Source organism: Podarcis gaigeae (genome assembly GCF_964106915.1).
Source record: "Podarcis gaigeae genome assembly, chromosome: 2".
Lineage (NCBI taxonomy): Eukaryota > Metazoa > Chordata > Lepidosauria > Squamata > Lacertidae > Podarcis > Podarcis gaigeae.
Genome location: NC_139679.1, coordinates 34,662,997 through 34,688,671, shown reverse-complemented (window position 1 = coordinate 34,688,671; position 25,675 = coordinate 34,662,997). Strand labels below are relative to the sequence as shown.

The following is a 25,675-nucleotide window of genomic DNA, read 5'->3' as shown; positions in this document are numbered from 1 at the left end:
CAAAAGGAAAATATTATAGAAAGTCCAGTTGGGTGATAGGTAACCAGATGATCTGAAAACCTGCCATCAACGTAACTCGTGAGATGCCCGCAACTGCTGAAGAAATGCACTCTGTGAATAGGCCTGCTCAGATATATTCTCACACACTTTGCCACTGGAAAACCAGAGGCGATGTTTTATTCCATCTGCCTTGCCTTGATTCTGCTCTCGTAATCCAAAAAGAAAGAAGTCATCTCAGTAGATTTTGAAGGATTGGAGCATATACTCTTTCTGGGCATCAGAGACCTTATCAAGGGACTCCAAGGCTTTGGAACATTCTCTGTGAAGGAGGAAGGAGAGCCAGGGAGAATGCAAAAGAAAAGGAAGGTAAATAAAGACTCCCTTTGGGGGACGCCATATATTTGAATCCGTTAATAGGATTATCCTGCTAGTTAGTAAATTACCTACCCCCAGAGAACACTCTCCTCCCCCCCCCCCACTTTCTCCCCCTTTTGTAATGTTCACTTGCCGCGGTAGCATTTTGCATGGGAAACCTGATGCTGAACTAAGAATCCCCATGTCAGGAATTCAAGTGCCCAGTTCCAGGAACCCAAGAGACACATTTTTAGCACACTCCATTTGCACCTGGTTAGGCCCACCACATCCACACATATAAATTCTCTATAAGCTAGGTCACTTTCAAACCAGCTATGACTCCAGCTTGCAATGGGCATTGAACTGGCAGCCTGAGGGACATCAGGCAGGGACTTGGCCTGCGTCTACCACCAGCCAGCTCAAGCCAAAGGAGGAAACTGCAGGAAGGACCAGACAAGGAAACCTCCGTTCAACAAGATTTGCAGGCAGCTGAGAATGCTTCCTGGCTTATAAGATGCTCCCTGATTAAGCTTGCTAAAGGTTCTGAGCAACTAAGAAACCTACTTGAGCTGGTTACAGACTGCCTCTGCTTCAACTTTACAGAGGCTGCTTCTGGGATTTTTACCCCTCACCACTTATTCCCTTGTCCCTGCCTCTAAGGAGATTGCTGCTCTGATACGGCCTTCAAACAGACCTTCTGCTCCCAGGGAGTTGCATCAGGCATGGCTTTTACTTTATTGTGCACCCCTTAACGTGCATCATAGGGATGTGGGTGGTGTTGTGGTCTAAACAGAGCCCTAGGGCTTGCCGGCTGGAAGGTCGGCGGTTCGAATCCCCGTGACGGGGTGAGCTCCCGTTGTTCGGTCCCAGCTTCTGCCCACCTAGCAGTTCAAAAGCATGTCAAAGTGCAAGTAGATAAATAGGTACCACTCTGGCGGGAAGGTAAATGGCGTTTCTGTGCGCTGCTCTGGTTCGCCAGAAGCAGCTTAGTCATGCTGGCCACATGACCCGGAAGCTGTGCACAGGCTCCCTTGGCCTATAGAGCGAGATGAGTGCCACAACCCCAGAGTCGTCCACGACTAGACCTAATGGTCAGGAATACCTTTACCTTTAATGTGCATCATACCTGGCGAGAATCCCTTGTGTCCGTGCTTTCTTCACAAGGCTCTTCCTCACATGCATGTTGTCCATCCCCAGAGTGGAAAATGCCCTGACAACCTGAGAGGAGTATGTGGGGAAACACTCAATTTACTGATGAGCAAAAGAGACACAGGCAGCCTCACAGAAGGTTCCATCCTACATGCCTCTGAGCTGCCCTGGTACCAACCTGTATGCGGACATCCTCACAGGTGTCTAGCTCCAGCATTTCCAACATGGCAAAGAACAAATTCTTATTGCGAATGCCAAGGACACCCTAGTGAGAGGCAGAGGAATGAAGTGTCACTTATATAAAGCAAAACAAGATGCAGAAAGGTTTTCAAATTGGCATTTTATTCTTTTTTAAAAAAATATTTATACTTTTCAGATATATACATTTCACTGATTTTACAATCATTGTGAAATTTTAAAACTTGACTTCCTTCCCCCCCTTTCTGCAGTTCCTTTATTTTTAATATCTTCTGCATATCCAAATTAACTTACTCATTTATTTATCTTATTTAAATATATATTTTATTCTTAATGGTGTGCCACAACATTTAATCTGGCCATCTTTCATGATCAGAGAGCACTTTTCTTCTCACAATAATAGATGGACACATGTATTATTATTTATTGAATTTTTTTGAATTTCTATACTGCCCCATACCCAGAGGTCTCAGTACCACACGTATCTGAGGAGCTTCATTTCCCTAAGCAAATCTACACACAAATGTATAATCTACAAACAGGAAGTGTTAAGGGTAAACAAACAGAAATTAAATATGTGCAAGACAGAACTGCTATTGGCCAGGAAGACTACCATTCCATTGGATGGGATGTCGACCTAAAAACCTGGGAGTACTCCTGGACCACACCTTGTTATAAGATACTTTGGCCCAATAGTGTTTTGTCCAGCTTCAGCTGGTAAAGTCCTGGTAAAGTCCGACTGGCTGATTCTAATTGTGCAGCCTGAATTTGTTGCTATGTGACTGAATACCAAAAGTTATGACAGTCTGGAAGTGCTTGTATGTTTTGTAAGTATTTCTGAAGGTTCTCAAGAGCTTTAGGCCCAATAATTTATTGGGAAAGGCAGACCCACCCACATTCACACATGCCTTGGCCATACAACTCACTTCCAAATTAGATGACTTCCAAATGCTCTGAGTTCCTGCCCATGAAAAGTGTTCAGAAACCTTGGGTGGTGCAAAACGTAGCTGTCAAGAAGGTTGGCTGGCGTCAGTTTTGTGGAATACATTACACTCTGGTGTTATGTGAGTTGCTCCAAGATTTGATGTTTTTGTTGGTGGGTGTTGGTTGGTGATTCTAGGCACAATTCAATGGTTATTAACAACAAAGCCCGAAATGGCTTGAGACGGCAGAAGAAGATTGGAAGAAATTTAAGGATTATCTTAGGAAACATTGCAAAATTAATGAATGTTAGAATGACGTTGGTTTAGAAATTAAGTGGTTTTCAGCTGTAATGATTAAGTAAAAAGAAAAGAAAGGCTAAAAATTAAATGAAAATTAAGGGAGAGGATTTGCTGAACTAATAACTAGAAACTGGAATACAGAAAGGGGAGGTATGAGGAGGTTGGGGAAGTAAGTTATAAGAAAATAAGGGATTGAAATTATACTTGTTTTTGTTTGTGTTTTGTTTGTATTATTGTTTTGTTTTTATATAATTTTTGAAACTTCAATAAATATCTTTTAAAAAAACACACGAAATGGCTTGAGACCAGGAATTTCTGAGTTTGCATATGTTCATCACTGGAGACCATGTTCTGCGCCCCTTTGCTTTCAGAGCAGCCTTCCCCAACCGGGCGCCTTCCAGGTTTCTGGGCTACATACAACTCCCGTCAGTTCCAGCCAATAGTCAGGAGTGGTGAGAATTGCAGTGCAAACCAGCTGGAAGGCCCTGGGTTGGGGAAAGGTGATTCAGAGACATGGCTGCCTGGGGCATGTGGGGCTTAGGAATGTGATGGTTATGGACTTTCCTCCTTTGGGAAGTCCAGCCAGTCTTTCACCTTGGCCTTCAGGTGAGTAGTGAAGACATTCTTGGGGCTCTGGAATTATCATAACAGTTTAATCCCAAAGGCAAGCATGCAGCTTACTATGGGCAATATCTGATTTGTGTCTCTTCACTGTTGGAAGTCAGTAGAGTGGGGAGGGGGAGGTGATTTTTGCAATCCCCCTGGAAGGTTCCAAATCCTCTGCTGCAGATGGGGCATGCGATGGGGGAAAGAAGGAATTGCTGGAAACAGCCTTCCTTCTTATTCAGCTGGTGGATATCTTCCATCAGCAGAATTTATCCAGTTGAGCACCAATCTATGTATCTTTGCAAACAATGCTTTTGCCTCCTAGAAAAATAGGTGCCAGCGTTCACCATGAAGTTTTTACAGTAAGTGCCACACTTTTTAACAACAACAAAAAGAAGCACCAGTATTGTGTACCCATGAGTACCCACTGGAAAAAACACTGCTTGCATAATAATAATAATAATAATAATAATAATAATAATGCACATTTTGTGATTGCAAGCTGACAGCTCCAAGGCTATGTGACTAAACATGAAGTGTGACTTACTAATGCAATCACAGCCTTCTTTCGGATCTCATCTTTGTCATCCCTTAGCTGCCTATGGACAAAAAAGGAGGCATTTACTGACATTTCAGAGGAGAAGAAGAAAAATGTTCATATCCATGAGATCCCCCCCCCAAAAAAGAGATATTAGTTCCACTGTGATATTATTTTTCAACAATTTGAAAGAACTCTTTTCAAATATGCCCTTCTCAGTTCAACCAAAGTGATATCCTCCTGATGCAAACTTCCCATACCTGGATAAGAGATGCCAGAGAACAAGACTGCAGTTCAAAGTGCACTTATTTGGGAATGAATTAGTGAGGTTTCGTTCTCAGTAAACATGCATAGGATCAGGTTACAAGGCCGTGTACAGGTGGATGTTTGGGGGGGGGTTGGGTTGGGGACAACAGCAACAAGTGTCCTATTTCATGGCTTCCTTTGCACTAGCCTTGAATCAACTTAATCTCAGGGTCTTGGGTTCGAGCCCCATGTTGGGCAAAAAGATTCCTGCACCGCAGGGGGTTGGACTAGATGACCCTTAGGGTCCCTTCCAGCTCTATAATTCTGATCGTGTGAACAGTAGTTTACAGTGCAATCCTTGCCAAGGGCTTGTTCACACTTCTGCTTGTGCCATGCCTAGAAAGCATGGGTTCCAAGCAGTTTTCCCCTTGCCCTTTTCCTTTCCCAGGGAAAACCCACTCTTTAGCAATAGGTGGGAACAAATGGCAAACAAATCTGGGGGAAACCCAAATTGCTGCCTGCTCCAGTTCAGTGCTAAAAAGCAGGGGAGGGAAGCAGCTGAGACACAAGAGGAAGTGTGGATAAGCCACATGCCTGCTCAGATGTAAATCCTATTGAATTCAATGTGGTTTAGTTCTAAATATGTGGGGTTAAGACTGCAACCCCAGTAACTCTGCAAATATAATGGATAAGGGCAGAGCCTTGTTGCTGGCCTAAAGAGTCCTGTTTGATCTGTTTTTCCTCTAATTCTGCATTGCAGCAGCCCCTTCCCATGGAGCAAAGATGACTAGATTGCAAGTAGCCTCTGGCCTAGTATATTTCAATCCCTAACAGAAAAATCAGTACTTCCCCTCCTCTATTTTTAATTTGCCTCAGGAGCACATATGTGGCAAACCACCCATACTTTCACACAGCTTCACTATATGGCAAAATCACGCATTACAATACAGTGGTACCTCGGGTTACAGGCGCTTCAGGTTATAGACTCCGCTAACCCAGAAATAGTACCTCGGGTTAAGAACTTTACTTCAGGATGAGAGCAGAAATTGTGTGGCGGCAGGGCAGCAGCAGCAGAAGGAGGCCCCATTAGCTAAAGTGGTACCTCAGGTTAAGAACAGTTTCAGGTTAAGAACAGACCTCCAGAATGAATTAAGTTCTTAACCTGAGGTACCACTGTAAACCTATTTTCTTAAAAGCATGTCTGAGCTGAAAAAGCAGCACGGGACTCCAATCTGGAATATGTTATGTAACTAGAGTGCGAGTTCACACCAATGTCTTGACAAATTTCATGTGTCATGGGTTGAAAGGAAGTTGAATGTAGCCATCACTCTTCCTGCAGTTCGGCAGATGTGGTGGGATTTCTGTAGGCGGGTTGTGAGGTTCCCCTCCACCACTTCAGTTCTGTGCAAGCAAGCCTCAGGACCACTCCTGCTCGGTATCTGTTTAATAAATGCGCTCTAGGAGTCTGCTGTGACGCATGGTTAACACAAGAGGTTATAAGTCATATGAATAGATGCAAAAGGGAGCTTGGGACAGTATACCTGAAGGAGCATCTCCACCCCCCTCATTCAGCCCAGACACTGAGGTCCAGATCCGAGGGCTTTATGGCGGTTCCCTTACTACAAGAAGTGAAGTTATATGGAACCAGGCAGAAGGCCTTCTCAGTAGTGACGCCCGCACTGTGATATGCCCTCCCATCAGATGTCAAGAGAATAAACAACTATTTGACATTTAGAAGACATCTGAAGGCAGCCCTGTTTAGGGAAGTTTTTAATGTTTGAAGTTTTATTCTGTTTTTAATATTCTGTTGGGAGCTGCCCCGAGTGGCTGGGGAAACCCAGCTGGATGGTCATGGTATAAATATCATCATCACAATCATCATCTGCTGCTGCAATATTCAGATCATGCTTCAGTAGGGTAGTTTTGGCTTTTTTTCTAGATTAAAGCACTACAAAAAGCTGCTAAACTAGTTTGAGCAGAGACCACAGTGGGTCAAGATTTATTTATTTATTTTTAAAGTGTGTGTACTGAAGAAATGACAACTCTACAATATTGTTTAAGCCACTTTGCGGCCTACTCCAGCAGCTCAGCCAAGGATTTTTGTTTCCCGGAAAAGCCAGTGGTCTGCACAATCCATGCCTCTCCTCCTTCAGGGAGATTCCTACTGACTCTGAATGGGACTCGCTCTGTCTCTCAGCGTCTACCTCTCCTTCCCAGGGGAGGGGGGCGGTGGGGGCGGGCTGCCCTGGGTGTTACCACTGAGGGGAATGACAAAATGCCGGGCGGCACTCACTGTGGGGCCTGCAGCACGCCAGAGCCATGCATCTCTCCTGGGAGTAACGTGGTGGCTTGGGTGCCCACAGGCTCCACGCTGCCCCAAACAGTCCACTCGCTGCCTCCCCCTCAGTTGTAGGGCGGCTGAGTGGGAGGAAGCAGGCAGACTGCTCAGAGGCCCCGCAGACTGTCCTGCCCTGCCTCGGCTTGTCCCGTGGGCAACTGGCCTCACCCCTGGGCACAAGGGCATCTGCTGCTTGCTCCACCGCTGCCCCTTCCCACTAGGAATTCCCTTAAAGGTATACAAGTACTGAAATAACTTTGTTTTAATATTTTTTAAAAACTCTCTAATAATCATCTGTATGAAGCTTAAGACAATACAAGATTTCATGAGCCTTAAGAATGTGGATTCTAGTCCATGAAATTATGGTTCAAATGCTGGGTTCTGTAAAGTGTGTGGGCAGGTGCAGCCCTATAGCTCCTTTTGCACCCAGGTTGCGCATACACAATACAATTAAAGCACCCCCTTCCAGAATCCTGGGAACTGCAGTTTAGCACATGGAGAGCTACAATTTCCAGAACCCTTAACAAAAATCCAGTTCCCAGGTTTTTTTGGGAGGGGGGAAATGTGCTTTTACGGGGTGAACACAGCCTCACACCAGGTGGCACTTTCTGCAGTTTGACCCCTGCAGTTGAGAAGTGTGAAAGTTGCAGCCACCTTTGGGGTCTCTCTCACTGAAGGAAAAAAATGGAATATACATTGAATCGTTGCCTTATCTTGCAGCTTACTTCTCCACTATGTCCCAGACTCGCTTCTTTATGTTCAGTTCTTCAACAGTTGAGGCAACAGCCTGCCTCACAACCTGGGTGAAGGATGAGACATAAACCTGATATTGGCATCTAGGAATTTTGCTTTTATACCTATTGTTTCCTTGAACCAACACCATTAACCATAGTTTCTCAGTTTGAATTCTGTGGATAACTCAGGCTGTGTACACATTGCTGTTTACTTCAACCCCAGTGTGCTCCCACCACTGGTATTTGAAGCAGAGTGCACATTATGATAGCCACAATCCATATGTATTCTGTAGTTTCTTGAGAAATACTTGTGTGTGGTGCACTTGCCCTCAAACTAGCTTCTATATGATTCAAAAACATAAGCTGAGGTGTGTACATTTTTGACATCCGTTCCTTAGGCACAGATGGCATCTGAATGGAATAGGACATGATGGAGAACTAGAGAATTTGGGTATTTTAAAAGGCAAGGCAGAACTAGTTCGCAAAACTGAAAAACCAAAGGGACAGCTTTGAAAAGTTCAACATCACCAGAAAAGGTTCCTCGGACAACTTCTCCAGAAGCACATTGAACACTTCCTCCTCCAAGCCTTCCTCTTGGATGATTTCGAGCCCTATGGTGGCCAGCAGTCTTGCAGCGTCAACGCGATGCTGAGGGTAAAGAGGCAAAAAAGAGAACATGAACTATCCATTTAACAAACGTCATGTGCTTGTGGTATTTCAACAGACTGTCCCTTCAACCTGCTCTTCATTCTGCCACTCTTTCTTCCACTATTCACCACTTCCCATCACTTCTTTTCTAATTATGTTTTACTGATTTTCAAAGCTTACAAAAACTGTTACAACACAAAGAAGAAGAAGAAACTTAAAGAGGTAAACAAAATAAACTTCATAGGATATAGGAAAAGCTAAAAGCTTTTGTTCAGGATGCCCGTCCAAAGGCATGTATCGTCAAAGGCAGGCAAGATCCATGTTAGGTAAAGGTAAAGGGACCCCTGACCGTTAGGTCCAGTCGTGGCCGACTCTGGGGTTGCGGCGCTCATCTCGCTTTACTGGCCGAGGGAGCCGACGTACAGCTTCCAGGTCATGTGGCCAGCATGACTAAGCTGCTTCTGGCGAGCAGTGCACAGAAACGCCGTTTACCTTCCCGTCAGAGCGGTACCTATTTATCTACTTGCACTTTGACGTGCTTTTGAACTGTTAGGTTGGAAGGAGCAGGGACCGAGCAACGGGAGTTCACCCTGTCACGGGGATTCGAACCGCCGACTTTTTGATCGGCAAGTCCTAGGCTCTGTGGTTTAACCCACAGCGCCACCCGTGTCCCTAAGATCCATGTTACTTTGTGCTTATATGATAAATAAAAATCTGCTTATTTATTTTTTCCTTCTAGCCCGTTAACTCTAAAGACAGTTTCCCCATACCACCTCTTCTTCTCAAGCTGCATCTGCAACACAGACAAAACTTTTAAACTACTGAGAACATGAACAAATGGAACAATGGAAGGAGGGAAATCCAGTGATAGGAAGTCCTTGAAAAAAAGAATACAATACTTGTAACCCAATCCCATGCATATTGTTCTCAGAAACAAACCTGATTGTTCTCAGAAACAAATCTCTAATTGAGGGTGCATAAAGATGGTGGTCTTAGCTGTTTCTGCACTTTGCATAGATCACAATTGTTGCGGCATCTAATGCAAACCCTTGATTCAATCATGCATCTTGGGCTGTTCCTATAACATTCTAGGAAGGTGATTTCAAGTTCAGTGGGGATTCTCTTAGGCTAAATATGCCCCTTTGTTGTTGTTTTAAAAGGAAATCATGTTCAAGGAGTTCTGGGAGAAGCACTAGCCTAAAGAACTGGAGAATGCAAACATGCTTGGTGCCTTGGACAAATCCCCATGTACTAACAGCAAGTGAAGTTGCACAGATCCAATTATAACATGTAGAACTGAGCAGTTTCAGGAAAAATAGAGGCATGGTGTCTCAGCCTAAAGCAGGGTTGAGAACTCTGTAGTGTCCCTCCAGATGTTTTTAGACTACAGCTGCCGTAATCCTTGACCATTGGTCGTGCTGTTGAGGCTGATGGGAGCTGAACATCTGGAGGGCAACCGTTTCCCATCTTTGGTTTAAATCTGCCTCAAACTGACATTCTATCAGCCCCCACAAGGGTAGTGATGTTAGTATGTTGTAGCAAAAACCATAAGGTCTTGTAACTTAACTTAAAAACTAACACATGTGTTATGGATGAAATAGACTCTAGCCCAGAAAAGCTTGTGCTTTATATATATCGTGATATATTTGTTAGCTTTGAGGGACTATAAGACTGCTTGTTGCTTTTGTGATAGGAGCAGCAATGCCCCTATTCCCTGACATTTCAGTAGAGATAACACACACATTTCTGAGGCCATTCCATTGAGATTATTATTTGAAATGATCCAGAACTGTGCAGGAAAAACAAGTTCCAGACATAAACCCTTGGGAAGGGGTCCCATTGAACCCACAGCAGAGGTAGGCAACCTAAGGCCTGTGGGCTGGATGCGGCCCAATCACCTTCTCAATCCGGCCCATGGACGGTCTGGGAATCAGCGTGTTTTTACATGAGTAGAATGTGTCCTTTTATTTAAAATGCATCTCTGGGTTATTTCTGGGGCATAGGAATTCGTTCATATTTTTTGGGCCAGCACACGGCTGAAAAAGGTTGCTGACCCCTGACCCCCTGGAACTTATTTCTGAGTAAATCTAGATAAACAGAATCATTCTGTAAGATAGCTAAACAGAGAGAGAGAAGCTCAGACAAATCTATATACCGGCAAAGGACCTATTCAGCCAAATTCATCCATGAAAAAGCATGTAGAGAGAAAATAGTAAGCAAATTTTTGGATCCATGGACGAGCAAAAGAGTGGAACAGAAATTCAGCCAAAACTGAGATACAGTGGTACCTCTGGTTACATACGCTTCAGGTTACAGGCTCCGCTAACCTAGAAATATTACCTCGGGTTAAGAACTTTGTTTCAGGATGAGAAGAGAAATCGTGCAGTAGCAGGAGGCCCCATTAGCTAAAGTGGTGCTTCAGATTAAGAACAGTTTCAGGTTAAGTACGGACCTCCGGAACAAATTAAGTACTTAACCCGAGGTACCACTGTACTGGCTCAATACCACAGAAAGGGTTCTACAGAACAAAATTTGCTCACCTTGTACAAAGGAGAACGCTGAAGCTGCTCAATAACAGTTTTGATAACTACAGGGTCCACGATGGCCATCTGCTTTACCAGCATGACCAAAGCCTAGAAGAGGAAGACATGGATGGAGTGAGAGCAGGTGTTTAAAGTGGGGTAAGGTGTGGGGGAGAGGAAGACAATTTGGGCTTCATGCCAAGAAGTCTCGTTTAACTAAATAATATTAAAGGTAGCATTAAAATAATATGACAGTCCCTGAAGAGTTTGGATTTGATATCCCGCCTTTCACTCCCTTTAAGGAGTCTCAAAGCGGCTAACATTCTCCTTTCCCTTCCTCCCCCACAACAAACACTCTGTGAGGTGAGTGGGGCTGAGAGACTTCAAGGAAGTGTGACTGGCCCAAGGTCACCCAGCAGCTGCGTGTGGAGGAGCGGAGACGCGAACCCGGTTCCCCAGGATTACGAGACTACCGCTCTTAACCACTACACCACACTGGCTACACACACTGTAGGAAAGGAGATCCCAAAACAACTTATTGCAATTGCCCAACTCTTCTCCCGATGGCGTATTAGGTATCTGATCTTCTAGAGTTTAAATCCTTTCAACTGAATCCTAAAGTTGTGTCTTTTTCTTCTTGCCTTTTTAAAACAAACCAGGTTTTAAAAAGTAAGCTTCTAGCTTCCATGGAGAATGTGCAAATGTACAAATAAATGATATATGGTCAATGAGGTATTAGAAAAAGCTAAGCACCCCATCACCATAGCTCTACAGCAGTGTTTCCCAAACGTGGGTCTCCAGCTTTTTTTCAGTCTACAATTCCCATCATCCCTGACCACTGGTCTTGCTTGCTAGGGATGATGAGAGTTGTAGTCCACAAACAGCTGGAGACAAAAGGCTGGGAAACACTGCTCTACAGCCTAAATCTGATTCCCTCCTCTCGCACTGACTCCTGTGCCACAGCTGCTTTTATCTCTGTTGCTGTAGTTTAAGGGAGATTGAGCCCCGTGTCTCCCAATGCCTTGACTAGTTCAGTTTGCGCAAAGGTCTTCATCCACTATTGGGTGCAGCCACAGTACAGATCTGAGGTAAATGTTCTTGATTATGGCTATTCCTATGCATAGCAGATTTCTCCCATCTCAAGGCCATGACTAGCTAAGAAAAAGGGAAGCAAACTGGAGAAGGTGGCTGATAAATGTGCATTTTTATATTCTCTTAAATAGGGGGAATGAGCAATAACTGCAGCTTCGCCCTCTGGCCTGCGAGAAGGTAGAATACATAACAAGTTTTGTTTATCCTTTCCCCTGTGATTATCCTGGGGCAAATATTTCTCAGGGACTCACTTCACAGAGGTATTCGGACCACAAAGCACAACTCAGATCTCTCTGTCCATTTATGTAACAGCCCCACCTGAATTTTCCTCTGACAGTCGTCCTGGGACAAGCACATGAACATAGTCTCTTGTGCGATTGGATTATACTTGTCCAGGTACCCTAAGCAAAGGGCTGCGTCGAATGACACGCTGTCCATGGGATCTTGTAGGTTCACCAACCGTCGCAGATTTCGGATTAAACTGGACCGGGCACCTATCCAATACCACTAGGGAAAGAGAGCAGCTGCATTAGGTGCAACAGTGATCTGAAAGCTGTTTAAATAGGCCCAGAAAGAGAAGAGACTGGCAGAACACGTCTATCTGTAATACAGCCCCACATATTACCTCAAGTTCAGGTGTCATTGACCATGCCTGCAGGGATACCTTCAACGCACTCAGTGTATCTTCTCTCCGATTCAGACTCGCATCCTTTAGGTGTCTAATTAGCATTTTCACTACAGAGGTATCTAGGCAACCTGCTCCAGAGAATCAAGAGGCAGTGATCAAAGGGGAAAGCAAAACTCCCAGGAAATTTTATTTAATTACCGGCAGTATTTGCCACCCCTTAACTGAAGTTCTCTGCGGGCATGCATAAACATATACAAAATAAAAACGCAAAGCAATAAAAATACAATTAGAGCAAAGATAAATAAATTCAAGCACAAGAGTTCAGTGACAATGGAGGGGAAGCACATTGCAAGGCAAAACAATTCTGAGGATATATATTCTAGACAGAATATTTCTTTCCCTTTAAAAGCAGAAATACCAAACCGACACCTGCTTGCCAGCTTGAGAGGACAGATGTTGATACTCTTTAGCAAACAAAAAGTGAAATTAGGCTGCTTATTATTATGATTGGTTATTAATACTTCAGATATTCCAGGCTGAGCTGTGGTATCCAAAAGAAGTTTGTAAGGCTGAACCTTGGCTCAAATCTTGCTTACAGATGTGATTTCAGTCTTCAGTCTTCAAAGGCATTCTGAAAAAGATCACTGGGCAATTTGCAGCCTGTATATTTATCTGAAAACAAATTCTACTAATTTCAGTTGGACTTGCTCCCAGTCCAAGGATTTCTTCCTTAATCTCACTCTGAAGTCCATCAGGAAACAGAAGTCTCCAATTCAATCAAAGTCCACGTGTGTCTAAAAAATTTGACTGGGGGTTCTAAGCAATCAAAACATTCAAATCCAACAGAAAGTCATCTGAAATATCAGCCCACACAGGGATCTCAAATGGTTATATCCCTGTAATAGAGTGGACCGGAAGTCACCTTTTACAATTCTGCCACAAGCGTGAAATGTGCAAAAGAAAGCTGAGGGGGAGGAAAAAACCCTCTTCTGCTTGCATGTGGCAAGGCCTATAATACACGAGAATTGCTATAAATGCACCAAGGAGCATTCCTCTGTGACTAATTATAGAAAATTAGCCACACCAGAAGGAAGAAGGAAGAAAAGAGCTCAAGTCCACCTAACTCTGATTTGTTTTTCTGTCCAAAGCGGGGCATGGTCAGCGCTAACTATGGCTGTCCAAACAAGTTGACTTCAAACTGTGCTGAAGGATCTTGTGTTGTGTAGATAATGATCAGAGGCGAAATGTCACTCACCTAGCAAAGCCAGCGACCGGGCTGTTTCATACTGCAAAGGCAAGCTGTTGCATTCCTGGAACTGAGAGAATAAGTACTAATGGCAGGCCAGCTGGAAACCACTTACTTATACATGCATGAACATCTAAGCATATCACAGGGGCACAGAGTAGAAGTGGAAGGGTTCGAAAGACCAAAGCCAAGCACCCTGCCTGCCCACTCACCAGGCCACAGCTCAATCCAAGATTGTATATATAGCATAAGCACAGAGGAGGCATGTGAAAAGCAAATACCTATAAATTAATTGTGAATAGTCATATGCTGCATGATAAGGCAACTTCCCTCCAGCCCCAACAAGTTCTTAATATGGCAGGGAAACTTTCCCCAGTAATAACTACGGTGAGTCTTGCTCCAGTCCACAGTTACAAGGGGCTCTATATTTAACCTCAGAAGAGTCACACACATACGCATTTCCCTTGTGGGCTATGCCATTGCCAACGGTGAGATATGATGACTTAGCAGGGTGGGACATGGGTGGCACTGTGGGTTAAACCACAGAGCCTAGGGCTTCCCAATCAGAAGGTCGGCGGTTCGAATCCCCGCGGCAGGGTGAGCTCCCATTGCTCGGTCCCAGCTCCTGCCAACCTAGCAGTTTGAAAGCACCTCAAAGTGCAAGTAGATAAATAGGGACCGCTCCAGTGGGAAGGTAAATGGCATTTCCGTGCACTGCTCTGGTTCACCAGATGTGGCTTTGTCATGCTGGCCACATGACCCGGAAGCTGTACGTCAGCCTCCTCGGCCAATAAAGTGAGATGAGCGCCGCAACCCCAGAGTCGTCCACGACTGGACCTAACAGTCAGGGGTCCCATTACCTTTACCTAACTAGATGTTACAGGAGATGCAGGGCTGCCACTGACCCACATCCCTCCATGTGTATCCCCAGAAACAGCTGTTAAAGGAAATGCATAACGAGATGCCACCACATTCAAGAATTCACTGCTTCTGCATGTAACAGTTAGTGAACTGGCATGTGGTGTGTGTCACACAATGATATCATGTTCCCATCACACTCCTCCCTCCCAGATGCTACTGAGTATGAGGGAGATTCATACCAGCACTAGCCAAATGCCCTATTTAGTATCTAGTTAGAAAAGTCTGCAAATGCCCATCACAAGATGACAAGAGTCCATGGGGATTCTACTTACAGTTTTAAAAAGTGCAGATGTGACAGATTCCTCAGCAACCCCGAGTTGTCCAAGGGCCTAGGAAGACAGGCAGAGAAATCAGAATAATCACTAGGACGGCCTCTCCCAATTCCTGCAGGAAACTGCAGAGAAATTTGTTTCTGCCTTGAAAAATATAAATGCACTACAAACTACAAGACTGCTTTCTGGAGAGGCTTTGAAAAGGCACACAGCTGACCCGCACTCGATTGCTTTCTCTGGTCCACGACATCTTCAAACAAAAGGCATTCATCATCCACTATAGTGGTACCTCGGGTTACATACGCTTCAGGTTACAGATGTTTCAGGTTACAGACTCCACTAACCCAGAAATATTACCTCGGGTTAAGAACTTTGCTTCAGGATGAGAACAGAAATCGTTCTCTGGCAGCACGGCAGCAGCAGGAGGTCCCATTAGCTAAAGTGATGCTTCAGGTTAAGAACAGTTTCAGGTTAAGAACGGACCTCTGGAACGAATTAAGTACTTAACCCAAGATACCACTGTATTTGTTAGTATTTCATGCCTCCGATGCTACAGATGAGATTGGTGTAAATCACATGCCTGTCTGGGAAGAGTGTGGGAATAGAAGACAGTCTTATCTCTTCCGCTGTATGTACTATTGTACTATACTTTTGCTTTTACTTGTTCCTGCCTGTTTCCTCTCAGAGCTGGAGAGAGAAGATGCCATGAATCCTCTGTCTGTACATAGTGTGTAAATAAATACATATTTGAGCTCTACGATGTCTCACGCTTCTTGCTGTGTTATGCTAGAAGATTAGTGTGCACATATCATTAACTGAAGCACACTGGAGAAGAAGGGTAATGCCTTTTCCAGAGCTGTGCATACCAGAGGATGCTTGGAGTTTGGGGCTGCAAAGACACCCCCAGGCGTTTTCCAACACTATTGTCCCTACCATAAACAAGTTGAGCTGTTCCCATCCACCTGGAATAGGTGCAAGGTAAGGCAAGTCGTCTAGGGACGTGGGTGGCGCTGTAGGTTAAACCACAGAGCCTAGGGCTTGCTGATCAGAAGGTCGGCGGTTCGAATCCCTGCGATGGGGTGAGCTCCCATTGCTCGGTCCCTGCTCATGCCAACCTAGCAGTTTGAAAGCATGTCAAAGTGCAAGTAGATAAATAGGTACCGCTCCGGCGGGAAGGTAAACGGCGTTTCTGTGCGCTGCTCTGGTTCGGCAGAAGTGGCTTAGTCATGCTGGCCACATGACCTGGAAGCTGTACGCTGGCTCCCTTGGCCAATAAAGCGAGATGAGCGCCACAACCCCAGAGTCGGCCACGACTGGACCTAATGATCAGGGGTCCCTTTACCTTTACCTAAGGCAAGTCGCCACTTCAAAGTTTTGTGCTTTAGCTGAAAGGACTTCTGGGGAAGCACAACATGGGCAGAGAGTCTAGAGGCCAGCCAAACCTTTGCTCTATTTCTGCTGCGTCACTTCTATAGCTTAGCAGAATTTAAAGAAGCAAACACACAAATAACAGTGGCTTTATCAGATGTTACCACCCCTACACCGACGACTGAGTGTAACACGTAAACATGGCCAATAGATGAAGGTCCTTGCTTCCCCAATAATGGTCTTTGCCACCTCTGTATTCCTCCAAACCGGTTTTCCGAACTTGACCCAGAATAAATAAATAAGCATCCCTAGGGTACGCAGAACTCTGTATAGCAGGAATAAGGTTAATAGGAATCACTTTATAATGAGTTGGACCACTGGTCCACCTAGCTCAGTATTTTCTATACAGAGGTTTTCTGGGGTTTCAAAGAGGAGACATTCTGAGTCTTTCCTGGAGATGAGAGGGACTGAACTTGGGGGCTTCTGAAGATTTGTTAACAATGGACAATGGCCCTTTCCTAGAAGGCCTACACATTTGATAGGCACATGGATCTGAATTTTTACATGGGACCGCAGTGTCTTTCCATGGGAAATACAGTGGTACTTCGGTTTTCGAGCATCTTGGAAGACGAACAATTCAATTTTTGAACGTCGAAAACGTCGTAATTGCTTCTGTTTTTGAACGAGTCTCAGAAGTCTAACGGCTTCTGCTGCGTGTTTTTCAATTTTTCCAATTGAATTTGCAGCCAGCCCTTTGCGCCTCGGTTTTCGAATAAATAGGTACCGCTCCGGTACCTATTCCAAAATGAAGTCAAATGGTCCTCCAGAACGGATTACGTTTGAGAATTGAGGTACCACTGTAATTCCTGACCTCTAATGTAAAAAGGAAGGGCCTGCTGGATCAGGCCAATGACCCATCCTGCCTGCACTTTCTGACTGTGGAGACAAAGCACAGCCATGATGGCTAGCAGCCCTTGGTTGCCTTATCCTGCATGAATTTATCTAATTCTCTTTTAAAGTATTTTAATGTCATCCAAGCTGGTGGCCATCATCAGTGAGTTCCAAGGTTTAACCAGTAAAAGGACTTAATCTGCAATGTGATTTCTGACCCGGAAGGCTTGGCACGCTTTTGAAATTCTGATAATCTTAGCTTTGTTGCTTTTTGTTGTGTTTCTTTTAAAAGCAGATAGCGCTCATATATTAAAGGAAATCTGGAAGGGGAGAACAACAACAACAGCAACAACAGCAACAACAACAAGCCTTTCGAAAGGCTTTTCCAAGCTCAAAAATAAACAGATAAGAAGTCTTAACTTTACCTGAGCTGCATAGAGTTGCTCAAGTTCCACAGGAGAATCTAAATAGTTTATGAGAGCCTGCAAGCCCACAAAATAAAAATTACTCACACACATACATACACAGAGAGAGCGAGAGAGAGAGAGAGCTGTATTAAAAGTGTTAAAATTCCAATGATGTATTACAACTCTCTTGTAAAGGGTGCTAAAAAGCTTTTGCTAGCTTGCTTTGCCTAGCTAGCCACACCATTAAGTCCCACTAAGGCCAGTGAGTTTTAACTGATTATATTCTAGTGCCAGTTAGGGAGACAGAGAGTAAGTGAGTACACCTCTGTCATGGATTCAGTGTGTGATATTAATCATTGCCTCTTTGCCTCAGTCCCGCACCTGTAAAATGGAAATAATAGTGACACTTCATAATGCATAGGATTGTTGCGATGGTAGAAAATAAATAAAATGGCTGTTTTAGTGATAGGTAGTAAAGTCCCACTGACAGTAGTAAGCCATGTAAATGAATTCAGCCTTCACAAAAAGAGCCTTCTTTACAGATATGAAGAAAACAAGAAGAGCTCCCCATACCCATAAAACAATATATATTGCACCATGTGTCCATCTGAATGGGATGAAGAATGGGCCTCTTCCATGTTTGCCAATTTACATATTTCAAACTGGCAATGAGGCACACACAACAAAACATTCCTCATCCCTGCCCTGATCTATGAGTAAAAAGCATGCAACAATTAATCTACAATTAATTCTTAAATCTGTTCTTGGCAGATGTCCCTGTTGCAAACCATAACCTTTGGCTTCTGACCTTGAGCCTTTCTGGATTCAAATTTTCCTTCTCATTGAAGTTCTCTTTCTCTTTAATCCTTGCTAACTTGACATACTTGGAGAGGGAAAAGTCAGACCTGAGCAAGAGAAAAGACACCATGATGGGCTGTTTAAAATTTGGTTAATGCACTCGCTGAGAGTGTTAGCATTGCAGGAATAAAAACGAGCAAAGGAATCTAGTGCAATATAAGTCCACACTACAAGAAAGTCCTTCAACTACGCTGGGGAGATGCAGTTTTGTCATTACTTTGATTGTACTACGAAGGCAGAAGATTCTCAAAACGTGGGGTAACCCTGATGTTCATATCATGCAAACTGTCCATGGGACAGACAGAAATATATCCCTGGAAGAGGAAAGAGGCTGTATTAATCATTAACCAGCCAGAGGGCCTTCTTGGCAGTGGCACCCTCCCTGTGGAAACCCTCCCATCAGATGTCAAGGAGATAAAGATCTGCACAACTTTTAGAAGACGCCTGAAGGCAGCTCTGCATTGGGATGTTTTCAGTGTTCAACATTTTATTATGTTTTTACAGTGCTTTTTTGGGGGGACACAGGGGTACGCATGTATCCCTAAACATTTTGTGAATCTAAGTTTGGCCTCATTGAGGGGTAGTATTTCAATATGAGTAGGAAAATGAGAGTACCCCTAAACATTTCTTTAAGGAAAAAAAGCACGGTGTTTTTGTATGTGCTGGAAGCTACCCAGAGTGGCTGGGGAAACCCAACCAGATGGGCAGGATAGAAATAATAACAATTATTATTTCAAAATGTAGTAAATAACAACCACTGCATGCCAGCACATGCAAACCACCACGTCAATTAGCCCTAAAGGCAAGTAGGCACTGCAATAACTGTAGACCCTCCAAGGGTCCCTATTTTCCATTTCACCAATGAAAAGAGGGACATCCTAAGAAAAAGTGGGACATTCCAGGATGAAATCAGAAACGGGGATCGCTTCTCTAAATCAGGGATATCCCTGGAAAATAGGGACACTTGGAGGGTCTGGTATGTAACTGTTCATTTCCCAAGCTGATGAGACATGAGAGATTGTTAAAAAAAATGCAAGTGGTTTGCAAACACCTGGGCAGTACTCAGTACGCAGTATGAAATTTAACTCTGAAAAATGCATACAATATACTTGTATGTGAATCATCCTCCCCCCCGCCCCCGCCCCCCCCCCCCCCGGTGTATTTGGTGCATTAAATAATAAAATTTTGGTGCATTAAATAATAAAACGTTGGTGCATTAAATAATAAAATTTTGTTCCATTGCTATTCATGTCTGAGAGGCCAGCTGAATCCAAAAGGCGGATGAAATCAGGGAGGTGAGTCCCACACAGGCAGTTCAATTTGCTCTGCTAAAGGGCAATTTCAGCACCTAAAAAGTCTCAGATTGACTCGGTAGACAAAGATGAACAATCTGTGATATGCTATTACCACCTGCTGGATACTGGAGGAAGCAGACAAACACGGCTGTATGTGAAACTCCCTGTCCAAAGAAGTTAAGATTATTTTCCTTTGTGGGCTTGTTCCTTTCATTATTCTGTTAACTTACATTTATAAGACAATCAAGTTGGTCTAAGAGACAACTTCCATTTTGTTTTGCCAATATCTTGCAAATATATTTACCAGATATCTTTACTCAAGTATCTTTTCTGAAGACTACAGAGGGCCAGAAAATGTGATGGTGTTGCTTTAAATTGTGTATTTTGCATTGTTTCTGCATTTGCGCTCTTGCTTGAATTTGCAGTATTGTTTGATCTGCTTTGTTTTTGTTTGGACCAGGCAGCCCATTAAACAGTCAGTTTAACACCAGTGTTAGCACCAGCATAGAATAGCCTGAATCCTTTGCGCTCCAAGCAGCAAAGCTTGGAGATTTAGCTTAAAGGAGTATTCATTTATTACTTCAAGTCAGGCTTGTAGACTTAGAAACTCAGTGTCCTATATCTTACCTTTTCTTCAGGGCCTTTTTCTTCTGCTTTTCCAGCTTCTTCCGATACGGGCATTGCTTCTTCAAGCTAGCTGCATCAGGCTGCTCAACTATTCTGGGCTGGACAAAGGTGACCACGGGCTGGAATGTTCTCCACTCTGAAGGAGAACATGGGTAAGTTACACGAGGAATCTGAGGACGAAAAATATTAAAACACTAAGACTACTAGAGGAAAGAAGCAAAGCAATCTTATTGTCAGAAATAGATTTCCCTTAATTAGACACGTCTGGGAAACACACTTATGGGATGAATTCAGTGTAGCCCTAAGTGGTGTATGCATGCACACATTGAGACTTCCTTCCCCATTCTGCTTTTCCCCACTTAAGCCTGTTCTGGAGGTTCCCCCATCCTTTCAGAGAAGATCGAGGGGATGTGGATGGCTGCAGTCCCATCGCACAAGCAGATCGCATTCCCCCCACACAACCACATTGGAAGCACCTTCTTTCCCTCAAAGAATTCTGGGATTTCTGGTCTCTTAAGGGTTGCTGAGTTTAACTCTTTGAAGGGCAAACTACAATGGCCAGAATTCTTTGAGGGAAAGAAGGTGCTTTTTAATGTGCTTAAAAGTTATAGTGTGTTCACAGCCTTAGCCTTTGCTATGGCCACATGCCTCAGAATGGTCAGGGAAAACAATGCTGTCCAGGGTTGTAAAGACTGCGGAGAGAATAATTGGGTGTACTCTTCCCACCTTGGATCAAATCTATGCTTCCAGGTGCCATAAGAAAGCTGCAGAGATAATGCAGGATAGTGCGCACCCTGGAAAATATCTCTTTCGCCTTCTGGAAGAAGGTACAGGGTTATAAAGACTAGGACTAGCAGCCTGAGAAACAGTTTCTATTCAAATGTGATTTTGGCTTTAAACGCAGTGTAAGGTGGTCTCTATGGGAATATATTGTATTTAATTATGGGGTATCAGAGTTTTTAGGGGGCTAACCAGGCCGGAATAGCTGGGATAGCAGGCTTGTTGGTTTTTGAATGTCTGGTGTAAATTTTTTCAATTTTGTTGTTCTGTATGGGACAATGACAATAAAGATTCTCGTATCGTATAATGCTTATACCAAAGTACAAGACCACTCGTAAGCTTTATCTCTCTTCTAACCAATATACAAGGGCGGACTTTGGTAATATGGCGCCCTGGGAAAGGACAAAATTTGGTGCCCCCCTAACTTTGAGTAGGTACCCATATAAATATAGGCTTTTATTACTATTTTTTTGTGGTGCCTTGGTTTGGCACTCTGTGCAGGGGAACTGCCTGCATGGCCCTAACTCCAGCGCTGTAAATATTTCAGAATGCCGCTGCCTATTCCTGGATGGTAAGCTTTTCCTTACTCGCCCTGCTTGAACCTGTGGTTCCGTAAGCTCCAGACTGGGCATTCTTCAACAACAACAACACAAATTCTTCACTGAGACCTGAGTCATTCAGTAGAGCCAGTCATACTTAAAAATGAAAACACGCCTCTGCTATCCTTGTGCGATGTTTCGCCGCATGTTGCAGAACTCACTTCTGTTTATTTTTTTTAGAAAGCGACATTCATCATTTGGATGGGGAGGGTATGTGTGGAGGAAAACTGTAAATATTGCCAGTGAGTATGTCTTCCTATGTGGCACATGATTTCTGAAGAGCAGCAGCTCCAGAGTTCCTTCAAGGTTCTGGGATGGGACAAGGTGCAGCAGCAGAAAAGAGGGACAATGTGTAAAGAGCATTTGTCGTTTGTGTATAATTAATACGCATTCATGCGGTGACTACCATGCCTGGATATAAATACAAATCAAGCTGGTAGAAGCCAAAGAAGCTTAAAACAAAGCAGGCTGGGAAAGTTACAGAATACCAACCAGTCCTCCGTTTTCTCAAAACAGGCAAGGCTTAATGCAAGCAGGGAGGCAGTAGATGGTTAACAAGTGTGTGCCTATCACAGGAAAATAATTCTTGGACATGATTCCAGGCACAGCTAGGTAAAAAGAATTATGCATTCCATACATGCACGTAGGAAGGCAGGCCATTCAGAGCCAGGATTGGAAGGTGGATTTTGCCCCCTCTGCCAGATTGTTTCCAAGTGCAATGTTTTATTTTCCCCCCATAGGAGAAATTGATAGCCATCTGCTTTCATGGAAGGAAGTAAAAAGCTGCTGTGACTGTTCCAAAGCAGTCAAAATCCCTGGTGTCTAGGCTGAGGGTAAAGTTTTGTCTCCTTGAGGCTGTTGCAGATTTGCAACCTATCTACAGTGGTACCTCGGGTTACATGCGCTTCAGGTTACAGACTCTGCTAACCCAGAAATAGTACCTCAGGTTAAGAACTTTGCTTCAGGATGAGAACAGAAATTGTGCTCCGGCAGCGCGGCAGCAGCAGGAGGCCCCATTAGCTAAAGTGGTGCTTCAGATTAAGAACAGTTTCAGGTTAAGAACGGACCTCCGGAACGAATTAAGTACTTAATCCGAGGTACCACTGTACTTTGTTCAGCGCAGAACACAAAAGCCACTGAGAAGGGGGGCTTATTTACATAGCCCCACCCCTTCATCAGCATAGCTCCACCCTCAGAGCCACTTCATGCCAAGAGTTGGAAAGGATATTTCAAAATGGCTTTTTACGGCTAAGGATCATGGGGCTCCAGCTATGACCTGGTGAACGGAGCTTCTTGGCATCGTGGACCGGACAGGCTTTCTAGTTCCTAAAAGGAGGAAAGCAGAGGAAAGCCCATCACTAGGCAGAGGAGTATGTTACTTTGTTGGTAGTCAACTTTTTATCTGTTTAACACCTGCTGCAGCACAACAAAACCAGGACAAAACAAGAACAAAACAAAACAAACTTTGAATGGTGTTAAAAGTTACAGGACATGCACTGTTGTGTGGACTCTGTAAAAACAATGTATACTAGAGAAGCAGATATCCTACAATAAACACCCTTCTGGCAGCACCCTAAGGCAGAAATCCTATGTCCCCTTAGGGCCAAACTTGAACCATGTGCTTTTTAAACATGCTTTTGTCTACTATAAAGGCAAGGGTGGGAGATAAACTTGCACTGAGGGTGAGAGAAAAATCCATGGAGCTGGACTGGGGGGCGGGGCGGGGCAGAATAACAAAACTTTCAAGCCCATGTCAATTCCATTCAGGAACTTTACAAATCTGAAAAGTTTGTGGGTGACTCTGTTGCTTGGTATGAGTTGTGGGCAAAAATGAGCCTTACTGAACTACAGTGGTACCTCGAGCTACAAACGCCTCAGGTTACAAACGCTTCGGGTTACAAACTCCGCTAACCTGGAAGAGTTACCTCGAGTTGAGAACTTTGCCCCAGGATGAGAACGGAAATCGTGTGCCGGCGGCGCAGTGGCAGCAGGAGGACTCATTAGCGAAAGCACGCCTCCAATTAAGAACAGTTTCAGGTTAAGAACGGAACTCTGGAACGAATTAAGTTTGTAACTAGAGGTACCACTGTATTGGACCACACTAAACTGTTCCCTGGTATTAAAATGACCAAGAGGCTCCACGGTTTAGACCACAGTGCCACCCTTGTCTCAACCATGCAAAGGACCCACAGCCTCCAAGGCCTGCTCCTCCTCCAGGCCTGAAGTCACTGTCTATTTGCCTCCACTCTCCAAGCACACAGGCAATTACCAGAATGAGATGGAACATCCTCTCGCCTTGTACAGTATGGACTCAGAAGAAGACAGACAGCAAATGATTGTGCAGTGGGAGTGCTCTGCTGGCAAGGAGGAAAGGGACCCACACTTGAAGGGAAGAATCTGGCCTGAAGCCTGGATCTAGCAGCTACCAGTTCACACAATAATAAAGGATACCATCAACATCACATTATTTCCTGAAGTTCTAACTCACCGTTGTCCTGTATTATCTCAATCATTGAGCTCCATGATAACTTTTGAGGCACTTTGACACCGCAAGTGTTCTCTGGGAGCATTTTTGTCCCACCCATTTTTGTCCCTTTTTACTGCAAGCCTGGCTTTGATCACTTCAGAAGTTGATGGAAGATATTTCAGCCAACACCTGGTGGTTCATGAGGACTCATTGTTCCTGAGCTCGGAGTGAGTGATGTCATAAACCACTACTATGATTAGGCCTTTGTTTTCCATACCCCCAAGCATAACCTCAGAAGTGAGAGTGATTCAATTCCAGGTATTTCTTCAGCCTGATAATGATCACCTCAATCTGTTTCAATATGGTTTCTGACTGCTTTGGGGATCCAAGACTGTCCTGATGGATGATCTACCCCAGACCCTCCAAGTGTCCCTATTTTCCAGTGATAGTCCTGGATTTACAGAAGCCGTATCTGTTTCAGATGTGATTCTGGAATGTCCTGCTTTTCCTCAGGACTTCCCTGTTTTCATGGGAGAAATATTGGCAGGTATGGAGCTATGTGATGCCTGAGCCAAAGAGATAAGTAACTATACAACCTTTAGAAGACATTAAACATTGATATTTAATGTTTTGTTGTGTTTTTTATATATGTTGGAAGCCAACCAGATGGGTGGTATATAAATAATAAAATTGTTGTTGTTGTTGAACAGGATGTCCCTACAGTGGTACCTCAGGTTAAGTACTTAATTCGTTCCGGAGGTCTGTACTTAACCTGAAACTGTTCTTAACCTGAAGCACCACTTTTGCTAATGGGGCCTCCTGCTGCCGCCGCGCCGCCGGAGCACGATTTCTGTTCTCAACCTGAAGCAAAGTTCTTAACCTGAAGCACTATTTCTGAGTTAGCGGAGTATTTAACCTGAAACGCATGTAACCTGAAGCATATGTAACCTGAAGCATATGTAACCTGAGGTACCACTGTATTTCCATCAGAAAAATGTTGGAGGGTATGCTATCCTAGAAGCTGGACAGGAGTAGGAGCATCCCTATTGGTTTTGCTGACTCTCTTACCAGCTTTCAATACCATTGGCCACTGCATGCTATGTGCCAGCAGAGATAGGAATTGAAGGCATTGTTTTATAGTGGTTCTAATCCACCTTGGAGAGTAGGTTTCAGGTGGTGATAGCGGCTTACTGTTTGACACCATGGCCTTTGGCTTTGTGAGTTCCACAGAGTTTCATCTTGTCCCTCATCTTGTTTAAAATCTTCATGAAACCATTGGGATGGTGTCATTGGAAGGGAAAGCCCTGCCAGCCTTCTCATGTCTTCAGGAGCTCTAGTCCTTTCCTGAGACAACTTCCTGCTTCAGAAGCTGGTGAAGCTAAAGAGGGTATACTGTATACATATTTCTAATAAGTGAATGAAAAATAAATGTACCAGCCATCCCAGTGAAATCCCAGCAAGAACCATGATACTAGTATACGGTAAGTGATTTAAGGAACTGGGACACAGAATCTTTCAGAGCCATTTTCTATGTACTACAGTGGTTTGGTTGGAGGTTGTTATTTGGAGTTCTCAAAACAGCAATGTCATATTAGATTTATTTATGCTGGCACAGAATCCCCAAGTTGCTTTTGAAACATAAAGTGTGTGGCTGAAAATACAGGGAGG

General features: G+C 44.0%; 2 protein-coding genes across 7 annotated transcripts in view; one reads left to right on the top strand and one right to left on the bottom strand.

Moving 5' to 3' along the window:
- LOC310839423 (uncharacterized protein) overlaps positions 1–25,675 on the top strand; it is a 137,771-nt gene that overhangs the window by 9,152 nt on the left and 102,944 nt on the right. The window contains exon 8 of one of the 2 annotated variants that reach the window (XM_083728053.1): positions 8,774–9,317. The exons of the other annotated variant lie outside the window; for it this stretch is intronic. Within the exon in view, the coding sequence (XP_083584179.1) occupies positions 8,774–8,851 (78 nt within the window). The 3' untranslated portion in view covers positions 8,852–9,317. Of the gene's footprint in view, positions 1–8,773; positions 9,318–25,675 lie in introns of those variants that run through there. 2 annotated transcript variants of the gene reach the window in all.
- Positions 135–24,553, bottom strand: HEATR9 (HEAT repeat containing 9). Of its 5 annotated transcripts, XR_014561484.1 has the most exons (17): positions 24,029–24,550; positions 22,817–22,866; positions 20,162–20,331; positions 18,190–18,286; positions 17,400–17,456; positions 14,716–14,772; positions 13,532–13,592; positions 12,274–12,404; positions 11,967–12,155; positions 10,575–10,667; positions 7,915–8,034; positions 7,378–7,451; positions 4,078–4,129; positions 2,628–2,817; positions 1,682–1,768; positions 1,481–1,572; positions 135–319 (listed from the first exon to the last, which is right to left on the bottom strand). XR_014561484.1 is itself a non-coding variant. In XM_083728005.1 (16 exons), the coding sequence occupies exons 1-16, from the start codon at positions 24,123–24,125 to the stop codon at positions 235–237; spliced, it is 1,512 nt and encodes a 503-aa protein (XP_083584131.1). In that variant the 5' UTR covers positions 24,126–24,282; the 3' UTR covers positions 135–234. The 5 variants fall into 5 exon arrangements, 4 of the variants coding, with proteins under 4 accessions (XP_083584131.1, XP_083584132.1, XP_083584133.1 ...); XM_083728005.1 differs by lacking the exon at positions 2,628–2,817 and having other exon boundaries at positions 24,029–24,282; XM_083728006.1 differs by lacking the exons at positions 2,628–2,817; positions 22,817–22,866 and having other exon boundaries at positions 20,162–20,297; positions 24,029–24,553.